This window comes from Plasmodium vinckei, assembly GCF_900681995.1.
Source record: "Plasmodium vinckei vinckei genome assembly, chromosome: PVVCY_13".
NCBI lineage: Eukaryota > Apicomplexa > Aconoidasida > Haemosporida > Plasmodiidae > Plasmodium > Plasmodium vinckei.
In genome coordinates, this window is record NC_051305.1 from 2,347,811 (window position 1) to 2,373,323 (window position 25,513).

The 25,513-nt window shown below is 22.6% G+C and overlaps 6 protein-coding genes across 6 annotated transcripts; 2 read left to right on the forward strand and 4 right to left on the reverse strand.

Moving 5' to 3' along the window:
- Nucleotides 1-103: 103 nt before the first annotated feature.
- Nucleotides 104-2,660, reverse strand: PVVCY_1306490 (conserved Plasmodium protein, unknown function; the record flags this gene model as incomplete). The annotated part of the gene is made up of 11 exons (XM_008624318.2): nt 104-302; nt 403-494; nt 590-730; nt 915-990; nt 1,074-1,126; nt 1,217-1,309; nt 1,448-1,579; nt 1,708-1,886; nt 1,980-2,117; nt 2,216-2,386; nt 2,513-2,660. 11 exons carry the CDS (start codon nt 2,658-2,660, stop codon nt 104-106), a joined length of 1,422 nt encoding a protein of 473 aa, XP_008622540.1.
- A 404-nt stretch (nt 2,661-3,064) lies between these two features.
- Nucleotides 3,065-3,958, reverse strand: PVVCY_1306500 (nucleoside diphosphate hydrolase, putative; the record flags this gene model as incomplete). The annotated part of the gene is made up of 3 exons (XM_008624319.2): nt 3,065-3,141; nt 3,331-3,451; nt 3,569-3,958. 3 exons carry the CDS (start codon nt 3,956-3,958, stop codon nt 3,065-3,067), a joined length of 588 nt encoding a protein of 195 aa, XP_008622541.2.
- An 829-nt stretch (nt 3,959-4,787) lies between these two features.
- On the reverse strand, nt 4,788-7,172 carry PVVCY_1306510 (glutamate--tRNA ligase, putative; the record flags this gene model as incomplete). Its single annotated transcript, XM_008624320.1, has 1 exon — nt 4,788-7,172. The coding sequence occupies one exon, from the start codon at nt 7,170-7,172 to the stop codon at nt 4,788-4,790; it is 2,385 nt and encodes a 794-aa protein (XP_008622542.1).
- A 2,636-nt stretch (nt 7,173-9,808) lies between these two features.
- Nucleotides 9,809-13,918, forward strand: PVVCY_1306520 (tyrosine kinase-like protein, putative; the record flags this gene model as incomplete). The annotated part of the gene is made up of 1 exon (XM_008624321.2): nt 9,809-13,918. The coding sequence occupies one exon, from the start codon at nt 9,809-9,811 to the stop codon at nt 13,916-13,918; it is 4,110 nt and encodes a 1,369-aa protein (XP_008622543.1).
- Nucleotides 13,919-14,872: 954 nt separating this feature from the next.
- On the forward strand, nt 14,873-16,149 carry PVVCY_1306530 (cytidine and deoxycytidylate deaminase, putative; the record flags this gene model as incomplete). Its single annotated transcript, XM_008624322.2, has 5 exons — nt 14,873-14,932; nt 15,133-15,574; nt 15,711-15,786; nt 15,916-16,013; nt 16,100-16,149. 5 exons carry the CDS (start codon nt 14,873-14,875, stop codon nt 16,147-16,149), a joined length of 726 nt encoding a protein of 241 aa, XP_008622544.2.
- Nucleotides 16,150-16,655: 506 nt separating this feature from the next.
- Nucleotides 16,656-24,578, reverse strand: PVVCY_1306540 (conserved Plasmodium protein, unknown function; the record flags this gene model as incomplete). The annotated part of the gene is made up of 1 exon (XM_008624323.2): nt 16,656-24,578. One exon carries the CDS (start codon nt 24,576-24,578, stop codon nt 16,656-16,658), a length of 7,923 nt encoding a protein of 2,640 aa, XP_008622545.2.
- Nucleotides 24,579-25,513: the final 935 nt, after the last annotated feature.

The window sequence follows — 25,513 nt, forward strand, 5'->3', positions numbered from 1 at the left end:
GAGTACAAACATTTTTAAAGGGAAAGTGTTGCATATGAATATATATATATATAAGAAAATAATTGAAAAAAAAACTTATTTAGCTTAAGGGGGTGGTATTATATTATATTATATTTTTTTGGAAGGCTTTATTCATGTTAGCCAAAAGAAGAGATCGAGGATCTGGAATTTCTTTTTTTCTTTTTAAATTATTATTTGTTTGAAAAGAATTATCTTTATTTTTTAGTAGCTTTCTTTTTTCTTGATTTGTAGAGGAGTCATTATCACATGTTATACTCTTTAGAAGGGTTAATCTTTTCTTCCTATTAAGTGAAAAAAAAAAAAAAAAAAAAAAAGTGGTATAATATTTAAGGGAAATATATAGGTTGTTTCCAAGAATGTGTAGTTTATTTATGCACGTACATATTTTTTGAAACATTGTCTTTGGCTATAAGATGGGTTAACGAATTTCGTGAAAACTTGAAAGAGTAATCAAACCGTTCATTGCTATAATGCTATAGTTAAGTATATAGAAAAAAAAGTAAATAAGTATGTAAACATATGGCATGATTTTCTAAGTATAATATTATTTATTATATTTATTTTTTACGTAAGGATTAAAATCATCAACTAAAATTAAAAAGTTCATAATGTCTTTTAGTTTGCTATCTTCAGTTTTTTCATTTATGATTGTATCACATGTATAGGATTCCTCAATATTAAGAGAATAAGTTTCCTGGGTTGATAATCCCTTGATAATATGTTATAAAACAATAAACAAATTAATAGGGTTAAAAAAAGCTAGTTGCACACACACACACATAAATATATATAATGAATTAAATAATTATGAACATGCAGGTAAAACTAACTAATAAAATAATTAAAAAAAAAAATATTTTTTTTCAAATAATTTTTGTGTGTGCAAAACTTACATGTAAACATAAGTTCGTTGGTGTTTCATCCTTAATCATAGGTGTTGCTACCCACAAAAATCGAACTTGTTGTTCACTATAAAAAAGAGAAAATAGTAATAACTATATTTTAATTCATTTTATTTGAATATATTATTTTTTTATATTATATTTGCTTACTGTGTTTTTAGATCAATAGGATTTATATTAGATCTTAAAATTAGTACTTGGTCCTGTAATTATATTTTTATAATAAAATGAATTATTATTTTGTATGCACGTCATATAAAATTTTGAAAACATTTTCGGGCACGTTTTTTTACATTTTCGTATAATTCTTTTGCTAAGGAGGTCATCGAAATTAAATTTTGTTTATAAGAAAAATCGCTGCTTAAAAAAATAGGTATTCCGTAAATCTAAAAAAAGTAAAAATTAAAATAAGCGTTTAATGAGTAAGTGAAATAATCGAATTTGTAGACGGGGTTTAAAACTGTATGAACAGGTCATACAATATATTTATGTTGCATAAAAGAATTGTAATACACTAATTTAACCATGTGTTGGGATATTCCTTCCTTTAAGGCTCGTGCCCTTACATCAAACTCAACGATGAAATTTCTCAATCCTGCAAAGGCTAAATGATCAAGCTCAGTTATTATAGGTCTCCCTTGGCATTTTAGTAATGTCTGAAAAGGATGTATTTTTAATGAATATTTTTTTATTTCCGTGGTTGTAATTTGTTTTATTTGTGTAGTATATTTTTGGAGAATATTTATTATTATGCATTCTATATTATTTTATCTTTTCAGGTGACCTCATTTTTTAATTTCAGGGTAAAAGAAACATCAAATTTGATGGCAAGAATTTCCTTTGATATTTGTAAAATACTAATTTTGTTTAATTCAATATTTTTAAAAAAAAAATTTGGATATTCAAGTAAATTAGAATCAAGTTGGTGTATTTTTGCAATACTATCTGTTAAGTTGTTTTGAACTGCACAAAAAAGGTATGTGAAAATGGTGGTATATAAAATGTTTATGATTATTTTTATATGCATACACACATATATATGTATATTTGAGTAACCATTGAATAGGTAAAATTCACTGGAGCATGATCGAAATGCATCCCCAATTAATTTTAGCTTGGAAATATTGTTAGCCCAAATATAAAGATTACTTGATAAAATTATAATTTTATTACATTCTTTAATTTTTGAAATATCTGAAGGATAACCATAAGGGTTGTAAAAAAAAAATTTGTATATACTTTTATGTGTGCTAATTAAAAAGGAAGATATTATAATTAAAAATTGATCATACTTTTCGGTGCTTTTAAAAAGCTGAATAATGGGTCTATAGTATTTTCTTTGTCATTTAATAAATCTTCATTATTTTTTTGAAAATATGGAGCTATACTTTCTATACCATTCTTTACATTTTCATAATTAAATAGATCGGTAAATTTTATAATGTCTATATAGTCAATTAGATCTATATAATAAATAAAAAAAAATAGCGATGAAAATAAGCATACATGATATGTAGGTATTAATTACATATTTATAGACAATATTATAAATGCATATTTGTTTTTAATTTTTTTTTTTATGGACCTACTTATACAAACCAACCATATTTTAATATTCCGTGATTCACTATTAATCAATAAATCGTGCAACGAATAAATCCAATATTTAAATAAATATTTTTTTTCTTTACTGTTAAAATTATAAAGTCTAGTGTCACACACGTAGAGAACATTCATTTTTTTTTATTAGTAGAATAATTTACAAAGTCCTTAAAAATTATAAATTTAAAATTAAAAAAATATATGTTTTAGGTTTGTTATATAAAAAATGTTAGTCATCATATAGGTTTATGCATGTACACACAATTATATGTATGGTAGTGCTTGGCAAAATCGAAAGCATGAAAAATAAAAAATAAAATTGTATGTATGTGTAGAACGCAAATGTTGGTGCCCTTTATATTGGAAGTAATTTTTATCATATCCAAATAAATATAAAAAAGTTGGCAAATATGTTTACAAGCAGTTACAATGAAACATGTAAATAATAAAGTAAAAAAATATGCACATGCATGAATATGGACATTTGTCGATACAAATTATTTAATTTTAATTTGAAGAATATTTATTTGGTGTGTGTATTAATTAATTTTTTTATAAATTTCTTCCAAGTTTTCAAATGTCAATTTGTCTTTAAAGTTGTTATATATACCTTGACCTACAAAATGAGTAAATAAAGTATATTTATTAAATTGAAAAAAATATAAACATTTTTCCATTTTAATATGTTATGTCATAAATAATGTATATAAAAGGGATTAAAATTTTTATTTAGCTAGCATATGTAGATTATACTTATTAAAATAAACATAGTCAAATATATATGTAACTCAATTTTGTGCATTACTTATTTCAGTAAACTTTTCTTTGATAAAAAATTTTTCAAATTCTTTCAAAGAATATCTTGTGATAAACTCCACTTCATTTGGTTGGGGTACTGTCGTAAAATCTGGATCTATAAATGTGATCTATACAAAAAAATAAAAATGATGGAATATAGTTTAGCTGAATAAATAATGAGCATACTACTATCAACAATATTAATAATTAAAATAAAGTGTAGAAAAAAAAGGTTTTAATATTACATATGCCATAGCATAGGATTTTATATATTCAGAATGGCATTTATACATTCCCAATTCGAATAATTGTTCAGGTTTTTTTTTTATTCCGCTTTCTTCTTCTAATTCTTTAAGTGCATTGTCTAAATAGTTTTCACCTTTTGCTAATACACCTCCAAATCCAATATTATAATATGATGGACAATAATCTTTTATTTTTGATCTTTTATGGATATATATAAAATATTCATTTTTGATTTTAGTGAAAACATAAATTGATGATGATCTATGCCATAAGTTATTTAATCGCATATTTTTACGAGGTTGATAGTTGACAAAATTATTTTTATCATCAACAATAATTACAAGTTCATCCTTGTTATCTTCAAAGCTGGTGTTAATAGTGTCTTCCATTTTGCTCTAACAATTGGAAGGAGAAAAAAATATATTTATACCCTTATAAAAGAATAAAAATAAAATATTTTTATGTATATATATTTTTTACAAAATTTGTGTTATTACAATGTTAGGGAAGTATGAATAAATGTAGGATTGTAATAATAATATGTAATTATATTAAAAAGGATAATTTACTATTATTATTATTATTATCAAAAATATGCATATATTTTTATATTTTTTATTTCACATAATTTTACTGAAAATGGTACAATTAAAAGTGTGGGAAAGAAAAAAAAAATATATAGCATAATATATTTTGAGGTATCGGTTTGTGCTTTTGGGAATTTATAATAAAAAAGAGAGCAACATAAATTGTTAGTAAAATTATGTTAAACCTAATTATGCACAATTTTGTTCATTCGTTTGGTTTATTTGAAAATTTTATGGAAAACAAAAAAAATATAAGAATGTTCTTATTTAAAATTTGAATAAAAAATATAGAAAAATGTTTACAACGAATTTGGTTGAACAAAGATATATTTACCCCCTGAAAAATAAGTACCATAGTTTATAAAAAATATTTTCCTATTTATTTATTTTTAAAAATTTATTTAAGTATGATGAAATATATTTGTAAATGCATAATTTTCATTTACTGTTGATAATGGAGTTTCAAAAATATTGTTAAAAAATAAATGAAATAAAATAAGTTATAAAATGTTCGATGCTAAATGGGCTATCGAATTGAACAAGTAGTAAATATAAAAATTGCAATAAAAATAAAAACTCATAAATATGTACATGTGGATATACACTATTTGTGATGGGCCTATGTTTGGGTTTATTTTTTAGTTCCTGCTAAACTTTGTGGATTTACTTTGGTAGATATAATAGACATATTCTTTGATTTTCCATCGGGTATTTTTATTAAATGGAAGTGGTTATCTTCTGTTATTTCATCAACAATAAAATATCCTCGTCTTTCAAATTGGAATTTGTCTCCAACCTTAAGATCGGCTAGAGCAGGTTCAGCATATGCTACTGTTTCGAACTTGCTATTTTGATTAATGCAATTTGTCCAATCTTCTTTATTATCATTTTCAAATTTATCAACAGTTATTAAATGGTCATATTCATATAAAGTACAGTTAATTAATTTATCAGGAATATAAGGTAGCCAATGTATTTTTTTCTTTGTAGTTTTAAAATCACCATCAAAATTAGATACAGCAATAATTTCTTTTATTTTATTAACATCATCAGCATCTTTAATAATTCCCTTAACAATAACATTACCTAATTTAATTAAAGTTATTTCTTCATTTGGCCCTATCATTTGAGCATCTTCTAATTCTATGTAAATTTTTTGTGTATAATACATAGTGCATGTACCTAGATCTTTATTTTTTACATGTAAATCTCTAGTTTTTTCAATAACTTCTCCTTCTTTTAAATCAGTTAATTTTAATATAACACCATTATTCATATCAACAGCTGCAAATCTCGGAATATTAGGATCAATAATTTGTTTATTGATAGACCATAATTTATCCCATTGCATTAAGTTACCAGCTTTTGAAGGTCCTTGTTCAAGTATGAATTGAAATAAAGCTTCTTTTGTTAATCCTCTTCTTAATATTCCTTTTATGGTTGGCATTCTTGGATCTGTCCATCCATCAACAATATTATTTTCAACAAACCATTTTAATTTTCTTTTAGACATAACAGTTTTAACAAAAGCTAATCTACTAAATTCATATATATCGACATTTCTTAATTCTAATGTATATATAAACCAGTTATATTGTTCAATTCGATCACTATATTCATTAGTTCTTAATGCATGTGTTACTCCTTCAATAGAGTCAATAATTGGGCATGCAAAATCATAAGTTGGATAACATTTATATTTAAATTCATGTCTATGATGTGGTATATCAACTATACATCTATATAATACTGGATCTCTCATACATTTATTTTTACTGGACATATCTATTTTTGCTCTAATGCAATTTTTCTTACCAATTTCTGTACCATTACGCATTTCTTCAAATAGTTTTAAATTTGTTTCAATCGAATTATTTCTATTTACTGATTCGATTCCTTCTCCTCTTTGATTTCTCATTTCATCAACATTTGTATCATCAGCATATGCCTTATCCATTTTGATAAGTTTAATACAATATTCTTCTAATAATTCAAAATAATCTGAAGTATAACTTATTTTTTCATACTTAATACCTAATATTTCTAAATCTTCCATAATAGAATTTTCATATTTTACATCCTCTAAAACTGGATTTGTATCATCAAATCTTAGTAGCATTTTTCCTTTATATATATTTGCATAATAACTGTTTAAAAATGCAGCTTTTATATGACCAATGTGTAAATAACCTGATGGTTCAGGTGGAAATCGAGTAACAACTTTGCCTTTTTCTGCATTTTGTAATTTTCCTTCATAAGATGCTATACTTCCTTTTCCATGATCACCAGAACATTTATCTCCACAATTTCCTGATCTTCTACCACCACTTGAATTAAATATTTTTTCTTTTATTTTCAAATGTTGTGTTAATTCAGCATCAGTAGATACATGCTCATGTATTAAAGATGTTATTAACTTAAACCACCTATTAATATTTTTATATTGCTTTGGATATTTTAAATTTGTAGTTATATTACCACTGAAATATTTATGCATTTCATAATATATATATATATCAGAAAGTGTTAAATAATGGGAAGATAAGAATGTATTAAGATATAAATGTTTGTTAATATGTTCACAGATAGGTATTATATTTTTTTCGATATCTTTATTTCGTAAAAAATCAATCCATTCATTATATTGTGCTTGAAAAAATACGTTAGTTATTAGATTCTTATTAACAATTTCATTATATCTTATAAAATAGTATAAATTTGTTTCTAATAAATAATCAAGATTTATTGCAAAAATTTTATCACTGCTTGATACATGAATAGTATTAGGATTTTTGCTAGCTTCGTCAGATACACTGCTTCTTATAAATTCAACTTTTATATCATCTACAACTGTTTTGTCATTTATAAAATTTACGTATACTTCTTCAAAGTATTCATCGGTCACGTTGCTGGCTTTTTGTTTTTTTAAATAACTCTGGTATATATCAAACACAGTTCTACATAAAAATGGGTAGTTCTTACCATAATAAATATTAATTTTGTAATCTTTTATCATTTTTTATTATTATTTTTTCTATAGTTGTTTTTTTTTTTTTTTATTTGATGTACATAAATTATATACACAAATGTATTAACAGTTGAAAATTATCATTTACTTTGGCTAGTAATTTATTACAGTTTTGCCTGCACAATGCAGGTTGTCTGTTCTAATATTATTATCCAAAAAGAATAAAAATATTATATAAGCTTATGCATAAATGTTTGTATATATAACGAAAATAATCTTTTAGTTTTAACAAACTTAATCACATAAATCGATTTTATTATTTTATTTGTTTCTTTTTGTATTTTCCTTCTTATTTAACCCTGGTTATTTTTTTTTATTTTTTTTTTTTTTTTTATTTTTTTTCGCTTTTTATATTAGCTAGTGTAAGGACTTCAAAAGGGGTAGCATTTATTCAAAGGATGAGAATTAATTAGTTTTAAATAATGTAGAATAAAGAACAAAAAAATAACTACAGAGAACTGAAGTCATAAAATATATTCATATAAAAATAATATTTTATGTATATAGAATAATATTATATATTAATATAGGCTTATAAATAAATATATATAAAATTATTCGTATATTATAAAAAAAACCGTGACACTAATTAAATAATAAATTGAGTATTGCTAATAAAATAATGCATATTTATTTTATGCTCTATATTTCATAATATGGGGATGATATATATTTATAGCATATCTATTTTAGTATACTAATTGAAAAAACGGTATTGCATATGTATTATATATTATACTTATATGGTAATATAAATAATTTTTTATGAGTATATAGAACGACCTCTCAAGTAATTGTGTATGACGTTAGGAATGTTTATATATTTTTTTATTTAGTCGCAATGCTCATTTAGTATAATATTTATTTTATGCATTTTTTGCATATATATCTATAGCATTTTTTCGTTTATTTTTTTGTATATTTTTTTGTTTGTTTTTTGGTTATTTTTTTGTTTTATTTTGTTTACCATATTTTTTATTTGTTTTATTTCATGTGTATTATCACTTTTGAGTTGCTTTTCAAATATTTTAACATTATGAATGTTTATATTTTATTTTAGTTCCTTTCTTATATATAAAAAGTAATCACTAATAAAAATGAATAAAAAAAGAAGGGGAAAAAAGTAGCGGCATATTGAGTTTATAGCTGCTGGTATATAGTATAAGAAATAATATTTGATTTTCCCCTATAAATTGTTAAACAACTAAATAAATATTTCCTTATATCCAAATAGATTATATTTGCATTATATGAAATAGTGAATATGTTCGATTACAAACACAAAGAGTATCATACTTGTATTTTTTGAAAAAAAGCAGAAATGATTTGAATAAATAAGTTTACACACGTGTTTACAAAATATGCATAACAAAATATTAAATAGTATAGTACTGAAATTGTTGAAAAAGATATATATATTAAAGTTCATTATCATTTTATTTTTTAAGTTCGAGATTTTTCAGTGAGATTGTAGAATATGGTAGGATAGGTAAGAATAATTAGATAATGAAAAAAATAAAATATATGAAAAAGACATTTTATGCCATAAAAATAATGTATATGTGGGTCTACACAATATACTATAAAATATGGTTATTGAATGTGTATAAATATAGGAGATTAGTTTGTAATTTGTGCATATTTATATATAATCAAAGTTGAGGTTTATTATTTTTGTTTTAAAATGTGTAGCATTTATTTTTTTTTATATATCATTGAGTTTGAATAATGATTGGTAAAATGTGAAGGGTATATTGATATAATTTTGCTTAAAAATTTTTTTTTATGTAATATTTTTATTGGATAAAAAGAGGTAATATGTGTAAATATCAAAATAAGAGCACAAGATACAAAATAAAAAAATATGCATATACATTATATAGTAAATAAGCATATGGAATTTTATTAAACACATAATTATATGCACATATTTATTGTGGAGATACAAGTTAATTTTTTTTTATAAAGAATTATAATTTTTAGCATCAATGAAAATTAGCATAGTTATATGGATATGACATGAGGTTTTATTTTTACATTATCCTTCTTACTCCTTTTAAGAGATAATGTTTAATAAAGTGTGTTAAAATATTTCGATAATATTAATATTTATTCCCTTTGTATGCTAAAATTTATATTTAAAAAATATAGGAAAAAATATAAAATACTATTTTGAGCTATATTTATAAAATTTTTATTTTATTTTTATTTGTATGTGCAAATATTAGTGTCATTATAGTATTTATATTTATTGGGTTTATAACAATTTTTTTATTTATCTTTGGATTTTTTATTTTTTCATAAATCCAACTTTAATATAAAAAATTGGAGAAATGCCATTTTTTAAATAAGAGAGCAAAATAAATTAAATAAAAGTATTAAGCAGCCTATTTGTGCATATACATATGTATGTCTACAATTTGGCAAAAGGAATATGAATAATGATATATATAAATATATATATTTATTATATAAATAGGATATGAAATAAAGTTAAAAAAAAAGTGTATTATGTTAGTAATTTTAATAGAATAAATAAAAGTATTGAAATGCACAGGTATATAAATGTGTGATTATTTTTGTTTAGTTGAAAAAAATATGAGTAAGTTAAGTTGATTAAAAAGATGAATGAAACAAATTTGTGTGGTTCCTTGATGTTGTTGAAAAATTCTGATAAATTATTTTATGATAATTTAATAAATTTAGATGAAAGATTAAAATTGAATAATAATTTTAATGAAAATCGGTATAATGAGGTTTGCGATAAAAAGTTTATAAGAAATAGTAGACGGTTTAAAACCGAGCCTCCTAAAAATATAAGTGAAAATTCACAATTGGCTGGTTACTCTTCTTTCTTTCAAAATATATTTAGCCCTTTTTCAAAAAGTGTATCATATAAAAATAATGAGGAGGATGAAAACAATGAAATAAATAAAAGTGACACAGAAGAGAGCGAAAAAAATGAGTCTCCAAATTTTCAAAAAAATAAAAAAGATAGTAATACATTATGTAATGAAAAGGATTTAAATAATAAGTTATATATAAATGGTTTGCCTAACCATTTTGATAGTAATTTATCGAATAAAAAATATGAACTTACTAGCTATACTGAATCATATCATAAAAAAATGGATAAATATTCTATGAGTGATGAGCTAGCGATTACAGACAAAAACGATCCATATATATCAAATAAAAAAGATGATTTAAAAAAATATATAAAAAAAAGAGAAAAAGAAACAAACATTTTAGACAATAAAATAGTAAAAAGTTATGTAATATCTGAAGTTTTTTTAAAAAAAAATATAAAATCATTAGTTGTACATAATACAGGTGGTATTGATATAGAACTAATTGAAAATGAAAATCCAGAATTTTTATATCATACTTATACAGGAAATAGAATATCAAATATATACTATGAATATGAGGATAAGCTTAAGGGGAGAAATGGCGATGAAACAAAAGGAAGTAATAATAAGTTAGTGTGGGGGAAAAATGACAAAAATAAAATTATAAAGGATGAGGAAAACGACAAATTAAGTTGCTCATATGATTATAATAAAAATTGTGATATAAATTCATCTATATCTAGTTTATCAATAAATGTGTCTGAAAAATATAAATATAAAAAATATTATTACATTGGTGAAACAATTAATAATATGAGGAATGGATGGGGGATGTTAGTATATAATGATAGAGTTATATTTGAAGGGGAATATAAAATGGATAATGCAATAGGATATTTTATTAAATATAATGAATATTCAACGGAAATTGGATATAGAAGTCCTATAAGTATAAAATCTGTTATTATTATGAGTGATCATGATAATTTTATAATTCAAAATAAATGTGAAAATTTAAATAATAATAATAAAAATGAGGATGAAGATATTTATCGAATTAATAGTATTGGAAGTAATAGAACAGATTTACTTGCATATAAAATGGGAAACCGTAATTTAGACAATATACTTATATGTAATAATGGGTTTGAAAATTTTGAAAACATACCTAATTCAGACCAATTAAAATATAAAAATAATTCATATTCTTCTTATAGAATAGACAAAGATTGCATTAGTTCATTTGAAAAAGATCATAGTTCTATTAAAAAGTTTTCTACACTACTTTATAAAAATAATTCCATTTCAAAAGGTACAAATGCAAACTTAAAGTTAAACAGTTTGAAGAACAACAACTCGAACAATTTGAATGTCATATCTAGTTTTGTTCGAAGGAATAGTAAACATAAAACAACTCCAGCACAATCCTTAAATTATTTAAAACCACCTAACATGAATTTTATAAAAAATAATATTTTTTCAAATAAAAATAGTATTTCAAAAAATGAAAAAATATTAACAAAAAAAAAAAAAAAAGAATCAACAACCGCACATACTTTTTCGCCTATAAACATTATCGTAACGTCATTTGACAGTGATGATGATATAGGGGAAGCGGATACATTATCAGATGATAATGATATAAATAAGGATAAAGTAAATGCAGGAAATTGTAATGAGTCTGAAAATAATACGACAAGGGATATGGCAGGATTAAACGATATAGACATAATAAATAGTGAAAGTAAAAAATATGAAAACTATTTTGATATAACTAATGAAGGAAGTGAAATAGAAGGTGATGGATATTTATCGAATGTAAAAGGACGCAAAAATACTCTAGATGTAGAAATCGATGATGAATATAAAAATTTGATATGTGCCAATATAAATAATGATAATTTTGTAATTAAGAATAATGAAATTGAAATCTTTGAAGAATTTATAGAGAATCAAAAAAGATGTAGTGACAAGGAATGGGAATGTAGCAGGATAAACAAAATAATGTGTGAGGAAGGTTTAAAAGTAGACAAGCCAATAAATAGTGGCACCTTTTTAAATGAGGGTGATTTTACCATTAGTACAGATGCAGCAGATGTAGAGAATGTTGGAAATATAGGAAGTGATTATGCAGACATTTTAGATTCTACACCCGATCCAATCGATGATGTTAAAAATTCCAACAAGTTCGAAATAAATAAAGCAGAGAGTTACAATATAGACGATGTAAGAAAAGAAAATGGCAAATGTGATGAAAAAAAGAATGAAGTAAAATATTGTAAAGTTTTAAAAAATGAAATGAGAAGAAAAATGAGAGGTGCTACATTTCCAGAAACACATGATGATCGACAAAAAAATTGTTTTCTTTTTATTGATGATTATTTAACATCTAATGATTATAAATTTGATATAATAAGTAATGATGTTAGATTAAGAGCTTCTGATTATAATAAATGGTCTGTTAATATGTTATACAACTTTTTAAAAATGATAGGATTAAAAAAAGAAGCATATTTATTTAAAATAAATAAAATTAGAGGATATCATATATTAAAACTTACTGATAGTGAATTAAAAAAACTTAATGTAAATAATCCATATACTAGAAAATATATTTTATCTGTTTTTCGATTTTTAGTAAATTCAATTGATAATGCAGATCCATTATCTTTAAATTTTAATACAAGTAAAAAGTTTTCTTTTAATAAAATTCCAAATATTTCTAATAATGATATAACAATATTGAATAAAGTAGGAGGTGGTAGTTATGCTCAAGTCTTTAGAGGGAAATATAAAGGAATAACTATTGCTTGTAAATTATTTGTATATAATACAAAAGATTTAAGTGAAGAAAGTTATTGTGAGAGTTATATATCTACACCTAGATCTACTCACCAATATATTTTTCCAAAAATTTTTAAAACAATGCAAAGTGGTGAATCCGAAATAGGAGATACCAATCGAGATATTGTTGATAGCACAATTTTTGATAAGTATGTTGATTCAATAAAAAGTTATACTGATGTATCAGATAAAAATGATACAAAAGTGTCTGAGGAAACTGTAACTAATTTATGTACTTTACAAAGAAATAAAAAAATAAAAAAAATGGCAAATTTAGAAATTTTTCGATATTTTCCAACACCTGTAAAATATCGAAATTATGAAGCAAAGATTTTATATTCATTACAAGAATGTGAACATGTGATAAAATTATTAGGAGTATGTAGTTTAGGAGAAGGAGAAGAATCTTTAATTTTACAATATTGTTCAGGAGGAAGTTTAGAAAAATATATATATCATGATGAAAGAAAAAAAATAAATAAACAAAATAAGCATTTATCAAGACCTAAAATTGTTAAAATATTTCAACAAGTAGCTAAAGGAATGTATTCAATACATTCTAATAATTTTTTTCATAGAGATATAAAATTGTCTAATATATTATTAGATGAAAATCAAAATGCTTTTATATCTGATTTTGGATTATCTACATATTTTTCATTAAATGATAGTCCAAGTGCGTATGCAATTTATGGCAATATTTTTTATGCAGCTCCTGAAGTTTTGAAGGGAGAAGGTTTTTTTAAAGAATCGGATGTATGGTCTTTTGGTGTTAGTCTTTGGGAAGCTTTAACAAAAAAAATAGCATATGATGGTATATCATCTTCTGAAACTTTTTGTAAAATATCATCAGGTGAATTATATTTACCAATACCTAATGATATTCCTAAAGATATATCTGATTTATTAAGGAGTACCCTTGAATATGATTTTACTAAAAGACCTCTATTTGATGTTATAGCTCGAAAGTTAGAGCATATATCGGAAGCAGCTGAAAAGCGGCTACACTTTGACATGATTTCATTTTTAGATGGATAAAGCTAGTTAAGAAGTGATGCTCAAAAAATGGAAAAATCAAGCCAAAAAATGTAAAAAAATAAACCCTTCTTTGTTTGGCGCAAACTTTTGCGAATAGAGAATGTACATAGTAAACCTTATGGTTTATTGTTAAACAAATTAAAACAATTTTTGTCTATATATGAGTAAATAAAATTCATATATATAGTATAAGTATTTGTAATGGGTCAGTATATACTTACCCCCATTTAATAACAAACTTTTGTCTGGATATATATGCTTATGCAATATTCATTGATATAAACTTTGTATATTTATATTTTTGTATTCTATTTATTTCAATATAAAATACATAGATCAGTTGTATGTTTTTATTGGGAGTGATAAGAAATTGTTGTAGTATTTCTTATTACTTTTCTTTTTTGTTTTAATTTTTTTTATTTTCTATTTTGTGTATATTCTTATGCAATATAAAATATGCATACTATTTTTTTATCATATATTAGTATAACTTATATATCATTTTTTTGCTTTTTTTAATATAAAAAAGAAACATTTACAATATTTTTTAATTATTCTGTTGTTAATTTATTTTATATGGGTATACGCTTTTATTTATTAAATTTTAAGCCGTATGTAGTAAACACAGTTTTTTCCGAGCAAGGTGATAATCTATATATCAACGAATTTCAATAAAATATTTTGCATATAATTATAAAATTTAGATATTATATCCTGTAAATGAAACTTTGATTGTTTTGTTAAATTTTTTAAAAAATGTAAAGAAAAATATGAAGAGAAATATGTTGTTTAGTTATTCTTCATATATATAATGGAAAATTAAAAAAAAAATATGCCAACTTTTGGATAAACAGAATATCATATTATTTTAAATATAGTATAGAATACATTTAATAATTTATAAAAATATATTTTATGGATTGAAATAATATATATATTCATTTTTTTTCATATATGATGGCTGAACTAACCAATGAAGAGGCCATAGAGTTTTTAAAGCAAGCATTAAATGAGGTAATCATAATTAGAAAAATACACACAAAAAAAAATATGTTAGTCATATATTTAAGAAAGTAAACATTATTTTTGTTTAATTGGCTTATTATGATTTGTTTCAAATTTACAAAATAGAGATTAGTTTTGTTTAAATTTTGCTGGAAGAGTACCATGTATAGACATATATGGAAATCATATTTTTATTTTTTTTTTGGTAGGCCGAAAAAAGCTTGAAAGTAGAGACAAAAGAAATGCCTATATTTTGTTTACTGATAAATGAGGAAAAGCAAATAGTATCAAGTTCTTATAATTACACAAATGAAGCAAAAAATGGGTGTAGGCATTGTGAAATAATAGCTATAGATAAATATATTTATGGAAAAAATTATGAGCAAATGAAAAACAAAAATTTAATAAAATGCTTTAATAATAAAAATAATGATATAAACAAATCTTTATCCAATTATTTTGCTGGCCTTGAAAAATCGGATAAGGAATTTGTGGATAGTGAGGAAAATACAAACAGTAATAAAGAAGGCTGTGTAAAATTTGAAGAAAGACAAAAAGAAATAGCAGACAAAATTGATAAATTAAAAAAGTTTAGTATTGTTGTTACATGTGAACCCTGCATAATGTGTGTATATGCCTTGAAGTTAGTCGGTAAATCATAAAGAAGCAAAATAAAGAAGCAAAAAGTTGCGACGAATATACTGTTGCTAATTTAAAATGTCTTTTCTTTTAATCGATCTTGCAAGATATGTATATAGCTAGCTAAAACTTTTTTTTTAAATTGTAGGAATAAAAAATATTTATTTTTGCTGCTTAAACGAGCGATTTGGAGGCTGTGGATCTGTACTTTCGCTACATGAAATGTAAAAAAAAAAAAAAAAAAAAAAAAAAATCTAATATTACATTGCCTGTTCATATTATTTACAACTAAAGTGTGTGCAAAAAAACGAATAAACCAATTTACTCCTAATTTTTTTTCCAAACCTTTGAAGGTATAACAATATGAATGTACATTATATAGAATGTAAGGACTGTACAAATAGGAGCATTAATCTTATGAAGTTATTTTACAAAGCTGGAAATCCATCAGGTTTGTTTTTTTTTTGTTTTATTATTAAGTTTGTTTTAATAATATGATTATTTTATAATTTTTTTATTTTTTTATTTTTTTATTAGCCCCTGATGAAAAAAGAAAAAGGCCTTTGATTGAGATTTCCCTTGAATAGTAGAATAATACTACCAAACTGATGCCATTATATAATATGTTTATTATATTTTTTTCAAAATTTTTGATTTTATTTTATAATTATCAAAAAACGGAAGAATAAAAGTTTGTTATATTTATGCAAAGATATACGAGAAAAAATTAAATACATGTTTAACGCCAAAAATATAAATTTCTTTGTAATTAAAAAAAGCAATATAAAAAAAAAATAAACTGGGAACATATTAGTATATTAAAAAGGTTAAAGAAATGTGTAAAAATAGGTGATAGAAAAAATATATTAAAAACAAAATTTAAGAGCATGTAATGAAATAAGAATATGATAATAAATAGTAGTATGACATAAAAATAATCAGTTATTTTTTTGTCAGTTTAATCAAAACAAACAATAAGAGACATGAACTGTCAAGTGGTCGGGATTTTATATATTATGAAATAGGGATATTGAAGTAAGATTAGTCTGAAAATGTAGGATCTGTTTTTTTTTCTACTTTTTTTTTTGTTTTTTTATTTTTTGTTTTTACTTTTATCAGCAGAAATGTCGGAAAACATATTTCTGTTTGCATATAGGGCATCAAAAAATGCGTCTATATACTCATTAATGTCATATTTTTTAGTTAAAAATGTGTGGCTAAGTTTTATTTGATTATTTTGAATATATTTTTTTAAAAGCAAATTATCATTTTTCATTATATGTATATGGCGATCTTTAAATTCGAAGGTAGCTGAAAAACCTTTTTCAATAATAATAAGAATCCATATTTTTATAAGTAGCTCAATAAAAATTGTTAGCATATTTTTAAAAAACTTATTTGGAAGTTGAATAAAGAATTTTTCTATGGTATCTGGAAATATAGATACAATACTTGCAAGATTGTTTATATGAAATGGTCTATATAAATTATAAAATAATTCTTGTTGAAATTCATAACAAACAATTCGTATTGATAAAACTTTAAATACATGATATAAAAAATTATTTAAATTATTTTTTATATTATCAATAGATGTGTCTAAAACTCCTAGTAATGTTTTAGTATAATAATTTTTTTGTAATGTTTCTGTATTTATATTAAAATCAATATAATTATTAAAAATTTTGCTTATTTTTTCTACACTTTCTGTACGTGTACATATATATTTTAAAATATATCTTTCTATTTTTTTCCGTATCTCAGTTATCTGATTCATAAAAAAACTTATATTCCATATTAATACTAATGATTCAGACATATCTGAATCATTAAAAAAATAATTTATTTCTTCGATTATATTTATTAAATCTTCACTAAATAATTTTTTACCACTATCTTCATTTTCTTCACTAATTTTTTCGTCATTTTTTTCAGCTGTTTTTTTTTCACTGTCTATCTTTTTATTACTAGTATTAGTACCATGATATAATGTTGATAAATTTGAAAGCTCATTAATATCATCTAATATCTCTCCTACTTTATGTTTGATTTTATTTACACCTAATCCTTCATAATTAAATAAGTTATAAAAAATATTTTTTTTTTTATGTTTAATTCTTTTTGTTACTTCATTAATATCACTAAACTCTTGTTCAAGATTTTCATCAAATAATATACTTTCTTTTTTATTATTTAAAATGTCTAAATCATTTTTTTTAAATATGTCAGGAAATTTGTTTAAATCATTATTTGGGCTCGAAATATTATTGCTGTTCATATTTTTTTGTATTTTTTTTTTTTTTCCAATACTTATATATTTATCCCATTTAATTTTTTGTCGTTCAGTAATATTTAACAAACCGTTAAAATAGTTATCTGCATATTGATTAAGTAAAGATATGATAAAAGAGGAATATTTTTTTTTATAATTTTCACAATATTCAATAATAAAATTGTTAAGAAAATCTAAAAATGGTATCATAATCCATTCTATTGGGCATTTATATTGAAAAAGTATTTCTAAAATATTTAAAATAATTGAAAATATATCAACACATGTTGAATTATATATAATATCTGGACTATTTAATGGAACTAGCTTTTCATTTTTTGAACATTCATATAATAATTTTTTTGTATGTTTTAATCTTTTATCTATAATTTGTATAAATATTTTTTCCAATTTAAACATTAATTTTACCATACATGGATTATTTGAATTAGAAATTATTAGAGATAGATTTATAAATATGTCTTCTTTATTTTTGTCATTATTTATTTCAATATTTTCATCTTTTGGTGCACCTTTGTTATTTTTATTTTCATTGTCTATTTGTATGGAATTATTAACTAGTGAATTTTGATTTCCATAATAATTCATTATTTTGTTTTCCATCCTTGAAGTTGGTTGCTTTATTATAGTTTTGTTTTGATCAGATTGTTGTGTTTCATTATTTACTGCATCAGGTTTATTATTTTCATTTTCATTTTCTTTAGGATTGGAATAATATTGATAGTTGTTACGAATTAGGGCTCGGTATTTTTGATAGCAGTTTGTTTGAATTATAATTTCTTTATTTATCAAATTAAAATTATATAAAGAAACAATAATTGATAAAGTTTGATTAAATAAAAAATCTGTATTATTATTATTATATTTTAAAAATTTTAAAATTTCATGATATAATGTTTTATTAGCTCCATATAAAACAGTTAAAGGATGTTCATCTAATGATAAATATTCTTTCCATATTTTTGAAAAAAATAAAATTTCCATAACTATTTCATTAATATATTTATTAACCATATCACCAAATTGATTATATACGAGTTCATAAATAAGAGGTATTTTTTCTTCTTCATCATTTTCCATGTTTTGGCTAGTAACATCAAGTTGGCTTTTGTCCATACTCTGTTCATTATTATTTTCTTTACTTTTTTTTGCATTTGTAGAGCTATCAATACAATTATTAAACGGGTTTATATCAACTTGTTTACTTTTTGAGCTTAAAATTTCGGTTTGTGTTTTTTTTTTACTTTCTTCTTCTGCTTTCTTTGCTTCCTTCATTTCAATTTCATTTTTCGTTGTAGAAAAAATATTATAAAAAATGTTCTTAACAGAATTATAAATAAAGAATTTAAAATAGTTTTCAATTTCACAGCAAGTTAAAAATTCTGGGTTGGATTGGCAGGGCTCATAATTTATAAAATTGGTAGCTCCATTATTTTGTGACTTTACATTATTGTTATGATTGAGAATGTTGGATGTATGTTTTTCTATTATTTTCGAATTTGTGTTAGTTATCGATTTTTGAGATATTTTAAGAGTGTCTTCTTTTTTTTCTTCCAAATTTGTTTTATTTTTATTTATTTCAAAAAATGTGTGTATGACTAAAAACATGTCCAAAATATATGATAAGGAATACATGTCAATAAATTTTCGATAGTTCGATAAAATAAGTATTAAATAATTTCTAAAATCACAACTTATCATTTTCATAATATTTATATCTGATATTATTTTTTCAATTCGTGTTATATTTATTAAAGAGAAATTACAATCGTTGTTTAAATAATTTGGATTAAAATTATCATTTTTTTTATGACTGTTCATATTATTATTATCAACACACACACTTTCTTTATATGATTGAATATTTTCTAAACTGCTAAAATTATCAATTAAAGGATTTTTTTTATTTTTTTTTTTATATAAATTATAATCAAATAAATAGTTATGATTATTTTCGTTATTTCCATCATTATTTTCATAATTTAATAAAATTGAATTTAAAAAAAAATGATCAAATGAATATAATTGTTTGTTCATATAAAAAGATAATGTATTGGGAATATAGGGACTAGCCAAATTTTCAACATTATAATAATTATAATATAATAAAATATTTCGATATCTTTTTAAATATATCATATCATTAATTTGTTTTTGTTTTTTTACATAATTTTCAATTAATAATTTTTCATAAATATCATTAAGATTTAAAACTTGAGTAACCAGATTGTCTTTTTTGGAAGATTTTCGAAATATTTTTTTTTTTTTTTTTTTTATTTCAAAACTTTTATACATTTCACTAGGTATACCACCAGCACTAAATTTGTTTCCTTTCTTAGCATTTTGTGACATCCTTCCCATATCTTCATAAGATAGTTTACTACTAAATCCTTTTTTCATATTATCTTTATTATTAGCATGCCCATAATTGAAAATGTAAGACTCTAAATTATTTAAATCAATAGCTTCATCACATTTTTCTAATATAGTATCATCAATAGTTCTATAGAATAACAATTTATGAAAATTTTTTAAACTATAATAAAATTTTGTAGCAATTTGTAAAGTAATAATATTTTGTGTTTTTTTTTTTGGATCTCCAATATTAGCATTATTAGTTTTACTTATTTGTTCATTTTTTTTATTTATATTTTGAGGGTTTAAAAATAATTCTATATTTCCATTTAAATCTTCATTTGACAATATAACTAACATATTTTTATCTAAAAATGAATAAAATAAATGAATAAAAAAATACAAAATAAAAGTAGACATAGGAATTAATGTTGATTCATTTCCATTTTCATATGCTTGATTTTTAGGTTTTAATGTTATATCATTTCCTGTTTGTAAATAATACATAATAAAGAATATTCCTTGTATTATATATGGTGCATCCGAATAGGTATTCATGTCTGAGTTTTTGTCAATTACACAAGACATATAAAAATATAAAAAAAAATGTAATAAATTTCTATCCATAAACCAACTTGAAAGTAAAACTGTTTCTAAATTTAATTTGTAGAATATTTTATTTTTTAATTGTTTTGATAATTTATTTTTTAATATATTGTTAGATTTGTTAAAGTATATATTTTCTGTGTTAAGTGATTTAGTTTTTAAATGTTTTGATGTGGTCATGCTATTAAAGCTTTGAATTGAACTACCCATAAATTTAGCGTTACGTATATTATCGCTTTCTTTCAATTCTTTTTCAAAAATTGTTTTAATTAACTTATCGTAGTTAAATAAGTTGCTATTGTTACTATGACTAGCCATGTTGGTATTTATGGGTGATTCATTTATTTCTTGATCATATTTGTCTATTTTGTTTATTGTTTCTTCTTCCTTATCAATATCAGTGCATTGACTAAAAATATTTCTGATCTCATAATCGTAATATTCAATTTTAGTAAAATATTTAATCATATTTGATAATTTCATTTTTTCATCATATTTTCCAGTGTTCCATTGATTTTGTTTTAATATTGATTTTAATTCAAAAACAATACGAAAAGATTTTATAAAATTTTTCAGTAATAAATTGGATATAAATATAATTTTTTCATCTTTTTCCAAATTCTTAAAATCGATGAAATTTGTTTGAAGGTCGTCTTGTTTATTTTGACCTTGTTTATTTTGACCTATTTGTTCAGAATTATTTGTCCTCTTTTTTGAAAGAATATAATTATGAATTTTTTGTATTTTTTTTTGTACATGTTTAATATATTTTACAAAATTACTATTTTCAGTAGTTTTATTTATGTAACTAAAATATTCTTCATTTTGTTTAAATTTGCTAAAAATGTTATTAACATTGTAAGGATAATGGGAAAAATTAAAATATGGAATAAACTTAATAAATCGATTAAATTTTAAATATAAAGAAATATAAAATATATGTAATTGTCTCTTTATCCATTCCCCATAAATTGTGTAATCAGTATTAGTGTTGTTACTACTACTATTAGTACGACGGAAGTTGTGTGTGCGTGTTTCTTTAATGTTTATATCTGATGTATATTTCAAATCAAGGGTATCCATAATTCGAATAATTCTAAACCTTATATCAAGAATATGAAAAGAATAGGTATGTCCATTATTTAGATAATAATTAGGAAGTGTAAATAAAGTAATTAAATTATTTGTTCTTGAGTCTAAATTTAATTTTATTCTAAAAATAGTTAATATTCTTTTTATTAATAATATATTTTCCATTTTTACATTTTCTATATAACTCATATATTGAAAAAAATCATCCGTTTTCTTTTCATTATTATAAGAAGAAAAAAAATGTGTTGAAGTGTTATTATTATCTTTAGTTTTTTTTGGCTCATTACTATTGTTGTTTATTTTTTTCATTTTTGTATAATATTTTGAAGTATCTATTTTATTTATAATTTTTGGAGGGTTGTCTATTGTATTTTCCTTTTCTTTCCATTCTAATGTTGGTAATAAATGTGAATATTTTTTTTGAAACGTTTTATATAATTGGCTAGTAACATTACTTTTCTTATTATCATCAAAGAATAAGCACATATTTAATTGAGAGCACAAAGAATAATATACAAGGAGTATCGATTCATATGCCAATAGTTTATAATCATTTTCATTTATATCATCTTCCCCGAAATCTAATGAATTTGTATATAAGTTATTTAGAGTATTATTAAAATGGGATATACTTGTGATACCCTTTGGAAATTTGAAGGGATACATATAATGAGCTTCTTCGTGAAAATATCCTCGAAAGTGTGTTATATCTTCAAGGGCATTTTCACTTGTATTAACAAAATTATCATTTTCATTTTCACTTTCAGTTTCGCTTTCACTTCCATTATTAATTTGGTTATTAATTCCCCAATGCCACTTACGACTAAAATATCCTTCACCTACATTACTGAACTGGAGTAAATATTTCTCATAATTTTTTTGTCGATTTTTAAAAAATGTTATTATATTTTTTTCATTATCTATTTTATTGTCATTTAAATATGTTTTAATATGAACATCCATGTGTGTGTTTTTTTTTTCTTCATTTTCACCTTGCTTGTGCATGTTTTTTTCGTTTTTTATATGATCATGTTCATTTATATGATCTACTGTTTCAAGTTTGGTATATTTTTTTTTTATGATTATAGGGATATAGAACTTATCGGGGAATTGACAATCCCTTCGTGAGTTAGCGCGTTTTTTTTTGTCTTTTTTTTGTTTATAATTTTGTTGATCTGTTTGTATCGTTTTTTGTTCGATTTGTTCTTTTTCTTCTAAAATTTCCTTTTCTTTATTTATTGAAATATTCTCACTATCCATCAATTCCCCTTTCCGAAAATTTGAACTAGCTATAGATTTTTTTTTTTCTTTTTGGCTATTTTTTTTTACAGTTTTAGAATTATTACTTGAAGACGATTTTTTGTATGGATATAACATATATTGCTCATCTTTAGTTAATATATCATATTTTTTAATTTTTTTTTGTAAATTATCTACATCAATATCTTTATTTAAAACGCAACTTAGCCAGTTTTGATAATCTACAAATGAATCATATGAACTAATATGATCTGACTTTTCGAGCAATAGAATATTCATATCAATATGTTTAAGAGAAATTAGTTTTATAAATGTTCTAATGCTTGAATATAAAATTTCAATTCTATATTTTTCTCTTATTTCAAACTTTTCCAAGTAAAGATTTTCTTTTTTGATAGTGCTCTCCTTTTTCTCTTTTTCATTTTTTTCATTTGAAGTGGCATGAGCATTGTCTTTAGGTGGTTTTTCATTTTGTGTATCATCTTTATCACCAGATTGGGGGGTATCTTTTTCTATACCCATTAAATGTAACTTTTGTTCCTTTAATTCTTCAATATCATCATATAAGAATTCAAAAATTGATTTTTTTTTATTTTGGATAGCTAGTATTCGTTCTTTTGACTTGGTCATAAGAAGTTTATTAACATTTTTTCCAAATTTTTGTGTTAATTCTTTAAAAGAATTAATTTCTTTATCCAAATTGATATTTAATCTGTTAAGTTCTAAGAAGTGTCTTTTATATTTTATATGATTTAAGTATCGATTTGAAAATTCATTATTTTCTAAACATTTTTTTAATTCTATTTCAAAATTATTTAGAGGTATATTATCAATAAATATTTCATTAGTTTGGTTATGGCCCAGATTAGTAGGCTTGGCAATATTCTCAGAATTATTATTGGTACTTGCAATTTTATTATCCTCATCCTTTGACTTATTTTTTTTATTTTCAGCATGACTATCCTTATTATTTATCGAAGTACTATCACTACATTTTTCAACATCTTTTTTTTTCTCATCCTCTTTGTAAATAGAATTAATGGATTCGATTCTTTCCTTTTCTTCTTCTTCTAATTTATTGACAATTTTTGTTTGGATTTGTTCGCTTAAGGATAAATTTTCTTCGGAAAATATTTGTATAAGAGATATTACATTAAGAAAGCATTTTGAAAAATATAAGTTTTCAAATTTATTATCATCATTGGTGTTTTTATGAATATTTGATATTATATTATTTCCATTGTTATGTATTGTTTTTAATGAATTTCCAAAGTCTTTAAATGCTAGACTAATGTCTTCGAAAAATTTTTTGATATCTTTATTTTCCTTTACGCCATGATAATCCTTACTTTTTAGCAAATCCTTTATATTTTCAAAATCCGGTATGCATGAGCTGTTTAAGTGCAGCATGATTTGCAACAGGGATATGAGAAAGAGGAACCAGTAAATTACACAATACTGATATGTTTGTGAAACATTGCATAAATATTCTTTTGTTTAGAGATACATTTTATTACACATATATATTTTTACAATATCCTTTAGGCTAAATAAAAAAAAAATCGTTTTTTTTTTGTAAAATTTTATATTATATGTACACACACAATTGTATACATTTTTGTAATAAATTTTACAATATATGGAAAAAAATTAATAGAGAATTTATGAGATATAAAAAGGAACAAAAAAACATAAATTTGTAATAACTATATGTAATCCTTAAAAGGACGTGCTAATAAAATAAAGAAAAAAATAAAAAAATAATGATAGATTTAATATCACGTAAAATAAATTAAATATGTGAAGTATACCTACTGTTACACTTTTAACACTGCATCATCATAATATAAACAAAATATTGCGTTATTAATTTTAAAAAAATATATACTTGTATTTTTTTTAAAAAATGGAAAATTTCCTGTATTTTTTTAAATACATAACTCGGTTTCATTTTTTTTAAATGCGTAAAAAAGTGGAAATAAAAAGGGAAATTAATTTGAAAAAAAATTACATATATATTTGTATACTTTATTAATCAAACACATTTATTTTTTTTTGTATAAATAGTAAAGTTATTTTATTGAAAAGTAATATGTTATAAAAAGGATATGAAAATATGAGTAACACAAATTAGCATATCATAATATTAAGTTTTTGAAAAGAAGACTAAAAAGTTTTTAAGGACAAAAAGGGAGTATATTTGAATAATACGAGCATGTATATATATTTTACTACACATTTTTGAGGAAAGTACTATACCGTATGATTTAATTTTTTTTATGTTTTTGTGTATGCATATATGTAAAATAAAATGCAGAACATATGAAACGAATATGTACTAACTC